At 33.8% G+C, this 12,381-nt stretch overlaps 1 protein-coding gene across 2 annotated transcripts; it reads left to right on the forward strand.

The window, feature by feature from the left end:
* The first annotated feature begins 6,753 nt into the window (after nucleotides 1-6,753).
* On the forward strand, nucleotides 6,754-11,607 carry EMB2083 (AAA-type ATPase family protein). Of its 2 annotated transcripts, none has more exons than XR_013708061.1 (11): nucleotides 6,754-8,426; nucleotides 9,332-9,504; nucleotides 9,586-9,687; nucleotides 9,764-9,928; nucleotides 10,020-10,160; nucleotides 10,258-10,416; nucleotides 10,497-10,582; nucleotides 10,668-10,746; nucleotides 10,858-10,942; nucleotides 11,023-11,079; nucleotides 11,148-11,228. XR_013708061.1 is itself a non-coding variant. In XM_079045056.1 (11 exons), exons 1-11 carry the CDS (start codon nucleotides 7,100-7,102, stop codon nucleotides 11,361-11,363), a joined length of 2,628 nt encoding a protein of 875 aa, XP_078901182.1. In that variant the 5' UTR covers nucleotides 6,754-7,099; the 3' UTR covers nucleotides 11,364-11,607. The 2 variants fall into 2 exon arrangements, 1 of the variants encoding a protein (XP_078901182.1); XM_079045056.1 differs by having other exon boundaries at nucleotides 10,820-10,942; nucleotides 11,148-11,607.
* Nucleotides 11,608-12,381: the final 774 nt, after the last annotated feature.

The following is a 12,381-nucleotide window of genomic DNA, read 5'->3' on the forward strand; positions in this document are numbered from 1 at the left end:
AACAGCCATATATATTGTGTTGTCTATCCATTTTTGAAAGGAACTAGGTTCTCCACATCCATATTTACAAATTGCATAACATTTGGAAACCTTGAAAACAGATTGTACATATCCTTGATCTTTTCTCTAATCTAATATTTGGATTGTATCACCCTGAGTAGTGAAGTATAATTGTAAGATACGGAGTATAGATTGTAAGAATGTGTAAAGTTGATTAGAAACTTACATATTTTTCCACCGCTAGATACCATGTTTCATATGTACGATATTGTGGTGTCCATGTGTGAATTATTCTTACTTCAACCCTTGTTCCAGGAGATCCATAGTGTAAATCGAAAATAGTTGTAAGTGTTTCAGACATACTGTTGCTGCTAAAGTTGAATCGGTAATACACATGAGGTTATTCAAAAAGAAGTATAAATGCTTTTTATATATATAGAAATGTTGTAAGGCAAAGTGACCCTGAATAAATGATGTAATATTGGCTAAATTTAGTGAGTTTGATAAGGAGTTCCACCTCATTACTATCTGCTCTGCATAAAAAAATTTAAAGATAACATTTTAAAAAATTTAAAGATAACATTCTTTGTTTTGGTCTGTGATGTGTGAGTATTGGGATCTGTAACAATTTTTGATCGAATCTGGAGATGTTGCACGAGATAATGCAACGTATAGTTGACCATGACTAAAAAATAGGATCAGGTAAGTAAACGCCAATTCTTTTCAGAGATTGACCTTGACTTTTGTTAATAGTCATGGCGTAACAAACTTTGATTGAATATTTTTTTCTAATGAATGTAAAAGGCAAATAAGGGCTTTTGTGAATGAATTTTATACGTGGCAGGTACACCCGTTTTCCAATGGAGGTCCCGGTCATTATAGTTGCTTCTATTAGTAGTGGCAGTAAGTGTGAGACCATTAGACATGTTCCGTTGCATAATCCTTCACGTTGGTTTAAGCTTCTAACTAACATAATTGGAGTGTTAACTTTCAGTGATAGTATGTGTGGAGGTATGCTTAGAAGGTTCGGCTCGTTGAGATACTCGGGTGGATAAAAACTTTCACATTCTAACATTTGATTTCCATTTGAATCAATCGAATCAACACTTTGATAAACTGTTGTAGTTCCAGGTGCAATGTTGAGAACGAAGTCATTTATGTCATGTGTTGTGCTGTTTTTGATGGCTTTTGAGAACTCTAACAATCTTATAGTGCACATGCAACCCTAGATGCTTTGGATATATGTTTTATCTAATTATACATGCAATTTGATTTTCCAAAACATTCATCCTAACTAGCATACATTTGAACAAAATAACTAGTTAGATAATTTACCTCTTAATAGGACTTGTAGTTCTTGGCCTTCAAAAGCTTTAGCACTTCAAGTGTGATGCCTCTAATGTGTCACAAACACCAAGTGCAAAAGGAGGCTTGAGAGAATAAGTTGCTTAACTCAAAATCAATATCAAACTCCAAGAATGATTGGGGTAACCGATTTTGGCTCTAGGGGTGTCTATTTATAGTGTGGCAAGTGCTAGGGTTACATCCATGCAAACCCTAATGAACCATGACTCTTCATCTTACTTAGGCTCCATGGGTTAACCTCCATGGACTATCCATGTTGGTTTAGCCCACCCAAATAACCATGGATCATTGACCCACACTATAAGAATCATTGATTTACCAAATCAGTCCCCGTATATTTAATTAGTCTCTTTTGATCACTAAATTAATTCCAAATTAATTCTTAATCAATACTAATTAAATAATATGATTTCATATTAATATATTATACTTGTAATATATTAACAAATTACAAATAATCTTATTCTCAAAAGTCCATCCTATCAAGTTGCATTGGTGAAGGCAACCCAAAAGGACCATGCTACTCTCGGGTCAAGTACATACCAATTATAGTTATGGGCTTAGACACCTAATCCAACAGTCTCTCACTTGGATAAATCTAATAACTATAATTGCAAGTACGACTTAAAACCCGACTAGCAATCGTAGCTCTTAAAAACCAATGTCGAACTCTGACCCAGTCAGTGACGCGTCCTTTAGATAAGGGATCATATAATCCTCTGTTCTTCAAGATATCAGCCGGACAAATACATGGAACAATGTCATACTTATTGTCCGGCAGTTTGTTTCTCGATCTCCGATTTGTTTGACAGAGAACTTAATTGAACACATCAATTTAGTCCCGACAGGGCACGACACATAAGTTAAACAAAATCATCGAGGGGTCCAAGATATCGCTTTTAATCCTCCAATAATTAAAAGGAACAGATAAACTTCGACATTATATGCTTGTACTAACTTTTCATCAAATCATACACAACAGTGCGTTTTATAACATCAAGTTACTGATGCGTTTTCGCACTATCAATGCACAACCAACTCATAGTCAACAACTCATATATCTAGGTTTGAAGACTTATATGATATTATCGTCTCACGATCACTCTTAATAAATTTCATGAAGTGATTCAAGTGAGCGTGAGTTTAATCCAATACCCAGACCTTATGAGCACTCATGAATGTTGTAACAAACTTTGCTATGTCTAATACACTTCAGACAATATACAAGCCCAATTCATGACAGTATTGCCTCAATACCTACTTCCAAAGTATGATCGACTGTGGATAGTTTGAATAATATAACTATTCTGGAAGTCAAAACATGCAAAATGAAACAATAGTAACAATTTACATAAGACAGCAACCTTACTTATAAATAAAAAACACATTTTATTTAATCATCAAATGTCAATTACATTTTATCTATTACAAGTTTCAAAATAGCTATCTATTCATTAAAACTAATATCATCATTCAGCCCAATGTGCCTCGCATGCTGCAAATGCTTAACCCTACTCAGTCCCTTCGTGAGGGGATCTGTTGGGTTCTCATCTGATGATACCATCTTTACCAAGAAGAGTCATTCTTCCACCCGATGTCTTATGAAGTGATATTTTCTGTCGATGTGCCTGGATCTGCCATGATCCCTTGGTTCCTTGGTTAAGGCAACCACACCCTCATTGCCACAAAAAATCTCCATAGGCTCCTTTATAGCTGGTACAACTCCAAGGTCTCCGATGAAGTTCTTCAGCCATATCACCACCAACACTTTTCTTGAACCAAAGGGCTTCTTATATAGTGTGCACATTAGGGTTACACCATGTAACTCATGACTTTCCAAATTCCTCATGATCCATGAGTTTTAACCTCCATGGAGCATCCATGGGTCACCACATGGGTTAAGCCCAACATAAGGAATCATGGATCACTAGCCCACATTATAAGAACGAATGATTTACACAATCAATCCCTATATATTTAATTAGTCTCTTTTGACCACAAAATTAATTCCAAATTAATTATTGATCAATACCAATTAAATAATATGATTTTATATTAATATATTATAACTAATAATATATTAATAAATCATACATATCCTCTTCTCAAAGTCCAAATTGTTCCGGTGAAGTGCAACCCAAAAGGACTATGCTAAATCGGGTCAAGTACATACCAAATATAGTTATGGACTTAGACACCTTATCCAACAACTATAACCAATTTGGGATGAATGATAAGCTTCATATTGAATCCTAATGATAAACACACAAATGTTCATTGTGTTAAATTGTCTTTATTAACCAATTCTCTCCAATATTTGAGCATCTCACCATCTTGCTTAGTTGCAAGCTTTTTAGTTATTCAAGTCTTTTAGTTTTCAATCAATCACAACACCCCCCCCCCCTTTAGTTTAATTGTATTTAGTTAGTTTATTTACACTAGTTCTATTATATTGCATTGGTGATTAAATACAATCATTTCCCCGAGGACCGATACCCCTTTTTACCATTATATTACGTTTTATTTGCAAACAAATGGTGTAATTTGCTTGGTGGACTTGACATCCCACTAGGTTTTCAAGGAGGGTCGATCTTGGGATGGAGGTTAGTAAAGGGAAAGATCTTGGGGCCATAATGGTGTTTAAATAGTGCATAAACCCTAAATATTAGGGTTTTGGACGTACTGGAGTACACGCAGTGTACTGGCGCAGGGCTTAGTACACCCAATGTACCAAGGTGTATGCCCAACGTACTAAAGCTGCACCCAAAAGTCACGGATTTGCCCTTGGGGACCCATTTTGCAAACATCTCATAACTCAAGGGTCTAAAAACAAATACCTGAAAAATAGATGTTACACTTTGTGCACCTCATTATCTATGTGATAACCATTCTTAGTGAAAACCATCTTTGTGATAATCATATTGTTCTTACGTGTTTGTGTCCGGTCATCGAACCTATAGTAACCTTCTTTTTTCGTTTGTCTTGCCCTCTTCTACAACAAAGATCTATCAATCTCATCTTCCAACTTTTCTGTTTCTTGCATCTAAAAAATCAAGAAAACAAAAGTGAATTAAATCTTTTCTCATTAAAGTAACAAATAAATTACTTAATTAACTTTACATACCATCTCAAGAAATGAGTCCAAAATATCCTTTTTTGCTCAAACTATGATTCTATTTATTATATGCACAAATTTTCAGACCAACATCACTTTTTTTCCTACATTAAAACCAAGATGAATAAGTTTGAACTTAAAAATTAACTATGTTGATTATGTTACAACATTTTAACAAACCTGCCACTTTTTTGAAATTCTTTGTGCAACAAAAAGTTTCGGGTCAGCTTTCTTCAATAATAGATACATTTCAGGAGGATCAAGTAATTTCACATTTGGATCATTTTTATGGTTATTAATATAATTCTTGAACAAATAATGTTTGAAATTTCTCCACTTCGACCTAATCGATTTGATAGTGTTCTTTCGATTCTTTAAGTCAACTACAAAGTTCATCTAAAACATAAACATAACGCTATTGTCTTTATTTATACAAGATGCAAAACCCATTATGTATCACTTTCTCTGTATTCTCCTTACTTAAAGTTGATTTATATCTATAACAAAATTTATCAAACTTTAAAGTTATAGCTAGATCGATAAAAAAAGACAAAATTGTAAAAATGGTCCCTGTGGTATGCATTTTTCTAGGTTTTAGTCCAAACTCCAACTTTTTGGCTTCGTGGTCTTTTTGTCCATGTTTCTATGTGGATTGGGTCCCCATTAAAGTTAAAATGACTAATATGCCCTTTTAATTTTGCTTTTTCTTATTTTCTTAAAAACTCTATCTTTTATTTTAATATAAATGTAATAATAAATAAAGGGCCCACCCCTCCCTCCCTCTCTTTCATCAAGCACATAAAAAAAACCCAGCAACCTAGATATCTTCTTCCTCAAAATTCGATCTGATTCCCAGAGTCCACAAATATCGATGACTCTTTGCAGTCACTCCACCCTTGTACTTCGTCTTTTTTAGAACACAATCACCATACCTGAATGATTCGTTTTCTCATTGTGTTCATCAAAACACAGCACCCACATACACTCAATGTTCATCCTTTATATAAAGCATCAAGCTCCATAATCTCTTAGTGAAACTCTATTTTGTCTGATTATGGACATCAAACGAAACAACCATACACATAATTAAAGCGTAGGGAACCCTGCATAAAATCAACACATGGATTTCGTTTTACACTACAGAACCCCCAATATCTATTTTTCTTCATTAATTGCAACAAGCAATAAAGCCAATAACATAGTTCATGAGAGAGAAGGGAAGAAGAACAACAAGAGAAACAACAAGATTGGCACTAAAGTGAAGCTTTCACCATCATCAAAGTGTAGATCTAAAGTTGAAGTCTTTAGGTTCAAAAATAGGGAACTATCCATCCTATGTTCTTCGATTTCCTGTGGGGTAAAACACACAACATCATACACATATTTGTTTGTGGAGTTCTCGATTTCCTGTGGTGAATCCCCAACCCATAGTAAGATAAATCAAGACTAGAAAACCACCCCGTCGTTTGGTGATGTGAATCGACCCTGGCATCAATCGCTAGCAAAAGATTTGCTGAGAGGAAGAGAAGAAATCTGAGGTTGTCTTACTTTGGCTGCATCCGATTGTGAGCGAGAGAGAGAGAGACAGACAAAGGAACGTCGAAATCAAAGAACCTTAATGTTCAAACTGCTGGAATCGAACCCACACTCTCCACCCCTAATGTCATATTTACATCGTGAATAACCCACTGAATCGAAAAACCCTGATGTTCGAACCCACTGAAATCGAAGAACCCTAATGTTCTCATGTTAAGAACTTCAAAAAACAAAAAAAAAACATTTGATTTCCGTTAAATAAGTCTGTTGCCATTGCCTGGGTCTTCTGGTGCCGTTGTTGGGTTTTTAGTGAATAAATTGTATATTGGTTTTTTGTGGCAACAATTCTATATGCTATTAAATGATTATTTCTCTTATGATTTGTGTGTTTAAGGCGTGTGTTTAAATGGTGGAGAGAATAAATCAAAAAGATCTGGAGAGTGTGTGGACGAGTGTGTGCTCTTAAGTTTTGAAGAACTAACGATTTGGAGAGAGAGAGAGAGAAAATAAGAAAAAACAAATTAAAAAGATATATTAGTAATTTTAACTTTAACAGAGACCAAATCTACATAAAAATACGGTCAAAAGAACTAGGAAACAATAAAAATCAAGGTTTTGAATTAAAATCTAGAAAAAATACATACCATTTTTTTTAGTTTTGTCTAAAAAAAAAAAATAGAGATATAGGTACTTATAGATACTAACAATACGTCGCCATTTAACTCCCATTTAAATAAAACTTCTAACGCCGTAAATAAGCCGCTAATGGAACCTATCTAAAAAACCATCCCTCAAAGCTCACGCCGGCCAGAACTCCGGCCTTCCCTTCCGCTCCAAATTCACAGAATAACTTCATCTTCAATTGGGAAGAGCGTTCGATTATTTATCTTTTTCTTTCTGCTACATTTCTGAAGCTCAGTGTTGATTAGTTTTCACTGAGGATGAAAGCATCATGAGATATAAACAGCGCTAATCTGCTCCCTGCGAAACCACAACCTACGCACTGGAGTCGCTTCCTTCAATCAATACAGTAACGTTATACGTCCATTTACTCTTTCTATTCAGCTACTTTTACTGAATTTCATGGCATCTCATTGTATTTCCGCTTCTTCGTTGTTCCCCTCAACTTCCTTATCACGTCGACTACAATCTCGAAGAATTAGACGCTTACCTAACGCTAATTCATCAATTACATGTCATATATGTAACTCAGAACCCGAAGAAGAATCAAAAAATAAGATAACTGCTTTGAATTTACTCCAAATCTCTGTAACCCTAACGATAATATCGGCTTCACTACCCCAGCCCGTATTAGCAGCCAAAGTTTCACAAAAGAAGCGTCCTCCCAAAAAGACGAACACATTAACACCCGAAGAGTGGAAAACATGGTCACAAGGGCTCCCTGTCGTAGCTAATCGAATTCCATATACTGATATTCTGAATCTGAAACAAGATGGAAAGCTTAAACACATAATTAAACCCCCTGGTCGAGGTTTAAAGGAAAGACCTGTAGTTGTTTTAGCTGTTTTAGAGGATTCTAAAGTTGTCAGACTTGTGGTGCCTTCAATAGACAGTGATCAGAAGTTTTGGGAATCATGGGATGCAATGGAGATCGATTCAATATGTGTTCAGGCGTATACTCCACCTGTTAAGATGCCAGATGTTCCTCCCCCCTTTTTAGGGTTCTTAGCAAAAGTTCCTGTCTGGATCTTTTCATTAGTGAAGCCAAAACCAGTCTCAAAAAAAGTCTTGGAGTTAAGGAAAGCAAGAGAGGAGCTTAAGAAGAGCAGAAGCAATGAGATGTTGAGTAGAAAGAAAGAGATAGCACAAATGGAGAAGGCAATGAGAGCACAAAAGAAGATGGAAGAGAAGAAGAAGAAAATGGAGGAACAAAAGCTCAGAAGTGAACAATCCATGATTGAAGCTGAAATGACATACTCTCGCATGTCTAACATGTGGAGAGATTTAGCGCGCGACTCCAATGTTACATTGGTTATTGGGTTGTTGTTCTTTGTTTTGTTCTACAAGACTGTTGTTTTAAGTTACAAGAAGCAGAAAAAGGATTATGAAGATAGGTTGAAGATTGAGAAAGCAGAAGCTGAAGAGAAGAGGAAAATGAAGGAATTGGAAAGGGGAATGGCAGGACTTGAACCTGGGGAAGATGATGATGATGAAGAAGGAAAGGAAGGTGAGGAGAATCCTTACATGAAAATGGCTGCTCAGTTCATGAAATCTGGAGCTAGGGTTCGTCGTGCACAAAATACAAAACTTTCACAGTATTTAGAAAGAGGGGTGGATGTGAAGTTTACAGATGTAGCTGGACTTGGGAAAATTCGACTTGAATTGGAGGAGATTGTCAAGTTTTTCACACATGGTGAAATTTATCGCAGGCGAGGTGTCAAAATACCAGGTATATGATACTTACACTTTGTTTGGCGTACTAGCTGAAAAATTAGCTGTTAGCTGAAAAGCTAGCTGGTAGCTGAAAAGATAAATGTTATATCGTAAGTTAGCTGATAAAAAATGACGTTTGGTAAACTAGTTGAAAGATATAAAATGACATAAAAGGGCATTTAGAATAAAATGTTTTTTTATAGTTAATTAAGGGTATATTTAGAAAATTTAAAAAAAGCTTCTGAAATGTTAGTCTTTGGCGTACTAGCTAGTAGCTTAAAAGCTAGCTGATAAAAATGACGTTTGGTAAAACTAACTGATAAACTAACTGAAATATATAAAATGACATAAATAGACATTTAAAAGAATATGTTTTTAATAATTGATTCTGGGTATATTTGGAAAATTTTAAAAAAGATCCTAAAAAGCTAGTCTAAGGTTATGTTTGGCATACTAACTGAAAAGCTAGTTGATAGCTGAAAAGCTAACTGTTAAATAAAAAGCTAGTTAATAGCTGATAGCTGAAAAGCTAGTTGATAAAAAATGGTGTTTGGTAAAACTAGCTGAAATATATAAAAAGACATAAAAGAACATTTAAAAGAATGTGTTTCTATAATTAATTAAGGGGTATATTTGGAAATTTTTTAAAAAGCTCCTAAAAAGCTAGTCTAAGTAGCTTTTTGAAAAGCTAGCTTATAAGCTACTTTTTGGTTTGCCAAAAATAACAAAACTTAAAAAAGATCGAAAAATAAGTAACTTATCAGCTTAACTGTGACACGCCAAACACAACCTTAATATTTCAATACTATATATTTTAGCATCTTGACGATTACATAAACATACAATAATCAAAATTTCAATACTTTATCCCTTTCAATGTAATGAAATTATCTTTGAGGCTTCACATGATATGCTTATTAGGTGGCATTCTCCTCTGTGGGCCCCCTGGAGTGGGAAAGACTTTGTTAGCAAAAGCAGTAGCTGGTGAAGCAGGTGTAAACTTCTTTTCCATTTCCGCATCACAATTTGTTGAAATATACGTTGGAGTCGGTGCTTCACGTGTTCGTGCACTTTACCAAGAAGCAAAAGAGTGTGTAAGAATCACACTTTCTCATCTTTTTATATAAAAAAAAAATTATTTAACATTCTGATATTAATATTCTCCATCTTATTAGGCTCCATCTGTTGTGTTCATTGATGAACTTGATGCGGTTGGAAGGGAACGTGGTTTAATCAAAGGTTCCGGTGGACAAGAACGTGATGCAACTCTAAATCAGGTCAGATTAATTATATTCCATTAAAATTATTAATTATTAATTTTTTTTTCATTTACTAATTATTTTTATTTTTCAGCTGCTTGTATGTTTAGATGGATTTGAAGGAAGAGGTAATGTGATTACTATCGCTTCCACAAACCGACCCGATATTTTAGACCCTGCTCTTGTGAGACCAGGGCGGTTTGATAGAAAAATATTTATTCCAAAACCAGGCTTAATCGGACGTGTTGAAATTTTAAAGGTTTAATTAATTAATTAATTTTTATTTTCATTGGAGTATTATTATTATTATTATTATTATTATTAACTGTTTTTTGTTATTATATTTATAGGTGCATGCGCGAAAGAAACCAATGGCTGAAGATGTAGACTATGCTGCTGTTGCTACTATGACTGATGGAATGGTTGGTGCTGAGCTGGCGAATATTGTTGAGGTGGCTGCCATTAACATGATGCGTGATGGAAGAACTGAGGTTTTTTTTTTATTTTTTTTTTTATTTTTTTATTTTTTTATGATTTCTAGTAAGTATACATCAACATATATACATATTTTGTTTAATTTGTGTGTAGATAACAACAGATGACTTGTTACAAGCTGCACAAATAGAAGAGAGAGGAATGCTTGATAAGAAGGAAAGAAGCCTTGAGATCTGGAAACAAGTGGCTATCAATGAAGCAGCAATGGCTGTTGTAGCAATCAACTTTCCTGATCTTAAAAACATTGAATTCGTATAATTCATTCTCAACATTCTTTATAAATTCTAATTTTAATATTAAAAGTAATAACAATAAATATTTATTTTGATCAGATTAATATCGCACCAAGAGCAGGGAGGGAATTGGGCTATGTGCGTGTGAAAATGGATCATATCAAATTTAAAGAAGGCTTGTTGAGGTACACAACACAACAATAGATTTAATTTCATTTTTAAATCCTTTTAATGTTTTTTTAATTTAATTTTTGTAATTATTTGATACAGTCGGCAGTCACTATTAGATCATATTACTGTTCAATTAGCGCCACGAGCAGCTGATGAGATTTGGCATGGTGAAGATCAGGTGACATAATTTTTTTTTTTTTTTTTTTTTTTAAATTTTTGTAAGTAAAAGTTGATTAATATAAACTGTGCAGTTGAGTACAATATGGGCTGAAACATCTGACAACGCCAGGTCAGCAGCACGGACACTCGTACTTGGTGGTCTTTCTGACAAATATTATGGCGTATCTAATTTTTGGGTTGCTGATAGAATCGATGTATAATTTTTTTTTTAAACTTTATATTATATTTTCACTTTTATTATTATTATATCTGATACAAAATTTTAAAAAATTAGGAAATTGACACGGAGGCATTGCGGATCTTGAACATGTGTTACGGGCATGCAAAAGAGGTATATTTCATATCATTATAATATCATTTATTTATTTATTTATTTTTGTTTTTTTTTGTTTTGGTTAGATTTTGGAGGGAAATAGGAAACTGATGGATGCTGTTGTTGATATGCTTGTTGAGAAGAAGAGTCTAAACAAGCAAGAATTGATTGATTTGGTTGAGTTGCATGGGTGTATAAAACCCGCTCCACCAAGTGTAGTGGATCTTAGGGCTATAAAACGTGAACACATGCAATCAATGTTGAACCACAAGGAAGAAGAAGCTAGTAAGGCCACCATTTGAATGATATGATAATTTGTCATGTGGTGGAGGGAGGGGTAAATTGGTAAAATTACCCAAGATGATGGAATTTATAATAATGGTTATTGGGACAGAGGTGGAGTTTTGTTGAGTTGAAATTTTTGTAAAGCGATTATTGCGAGAAAGGAAATGTAAGGTGTATTGTTTTAGATTTGTAGATTTTAGAGATTCACACTTCACAGTTTTAACTCACTCAAATCTTTGTGTATTCTATAATGTTTTTCAATTTTTTTTTTTTTTTTTTTAAATTTATCAAGTTGATGCCGTTTCAAGAAAATAAATATTTTTGTGAAAAAAACACATTTGGAGAAAAAGGGATTATTTTATGCTAAATATTCAAAATGTTTTTTTGTGACATAACATCATTTTTTTGGTCATTGTGTTATTGAGATTAAATAACAGTTTTAGCTTAGATTAAAAAAAAAAAGAGTAAATTATATGAATGGAAAGGGAACTTCCCTAACTTATATGAATGGTATGGAAAGAGTAAACTATATGAATGGTATTAGGGTAATTTGTGCGTTTGGTCCTTAACTTATTTTTTTTAACTCGGACCGTTTTAATAGTTTGATTTTGTTGTGTCATTGGTCCTTGACGGACTTAAAATGACTAATATACATTTATTTTATTACTTTAATAATTTTATTTATTGTTAACTTATTACAAGAAATTGTTTAATAGATGTAGGTTTCATTCACTCACCCATCTCTTCCATCGGTCTCCTCTCAACTCCCTTTTTACCTTACATGACCTTACATATCTAATGTTTATTTTTCTTATACCAGTTTATTTCTCACAATCCATTTTTACCTTACATATATGAGGTTTATACATAATTATTGTTTTTATAAGAGAAAATAAGTTTAAAAAATAAATAAATTAGGGACAAAACGTGAAAATTACCCTAAAGCATAGGGACCATTTGTGTAATTTACTCAAAAAATAAATAAATAAATAGAAAATTACAAATTTAGCCTAATACCCTAATTCCTTTGTGGAA

This window comes from Lactuca virosa, chromosome 4 (assembly GCF_052849685.1).
Source record: "Lactuca virosa cultivar CGN04683 chromosome 4, Lactuca_virosa_CGN04683_v6, whole genome shotgun sequence".
In the NCBI taxonomy this organism is placed as follows: domain Eukaryota; kingdom Viridiplantae; phylum Streptophyta; class Magnoliopsida; order Asterales; family Asteraceae; genus Lactuca; species Lactuca virosa.

Coding starts and splice junctions, on each gene's coding strand:
- EMB2083 (XM_079045056.1), top strand. CDS start 7,100: ATGGCATCTCATTGTATTTCCGCTTCTTCGTTGTTCCCCTCAACTTCC. Junction 10,417..10,496: donor ATCTTAAAAACATTGAATTC/GTATAATTCATT, acceptor TATTTTGATCAG/ATTAATATCGCACCAAGAGC. Junction 11,080..11,147: donor GTTACGGGCATGCAAAAGAG/GTATATTTCATA, acceptor TGTTTTGGTTAG/ATTTTGGAGGGAAATAGGAA.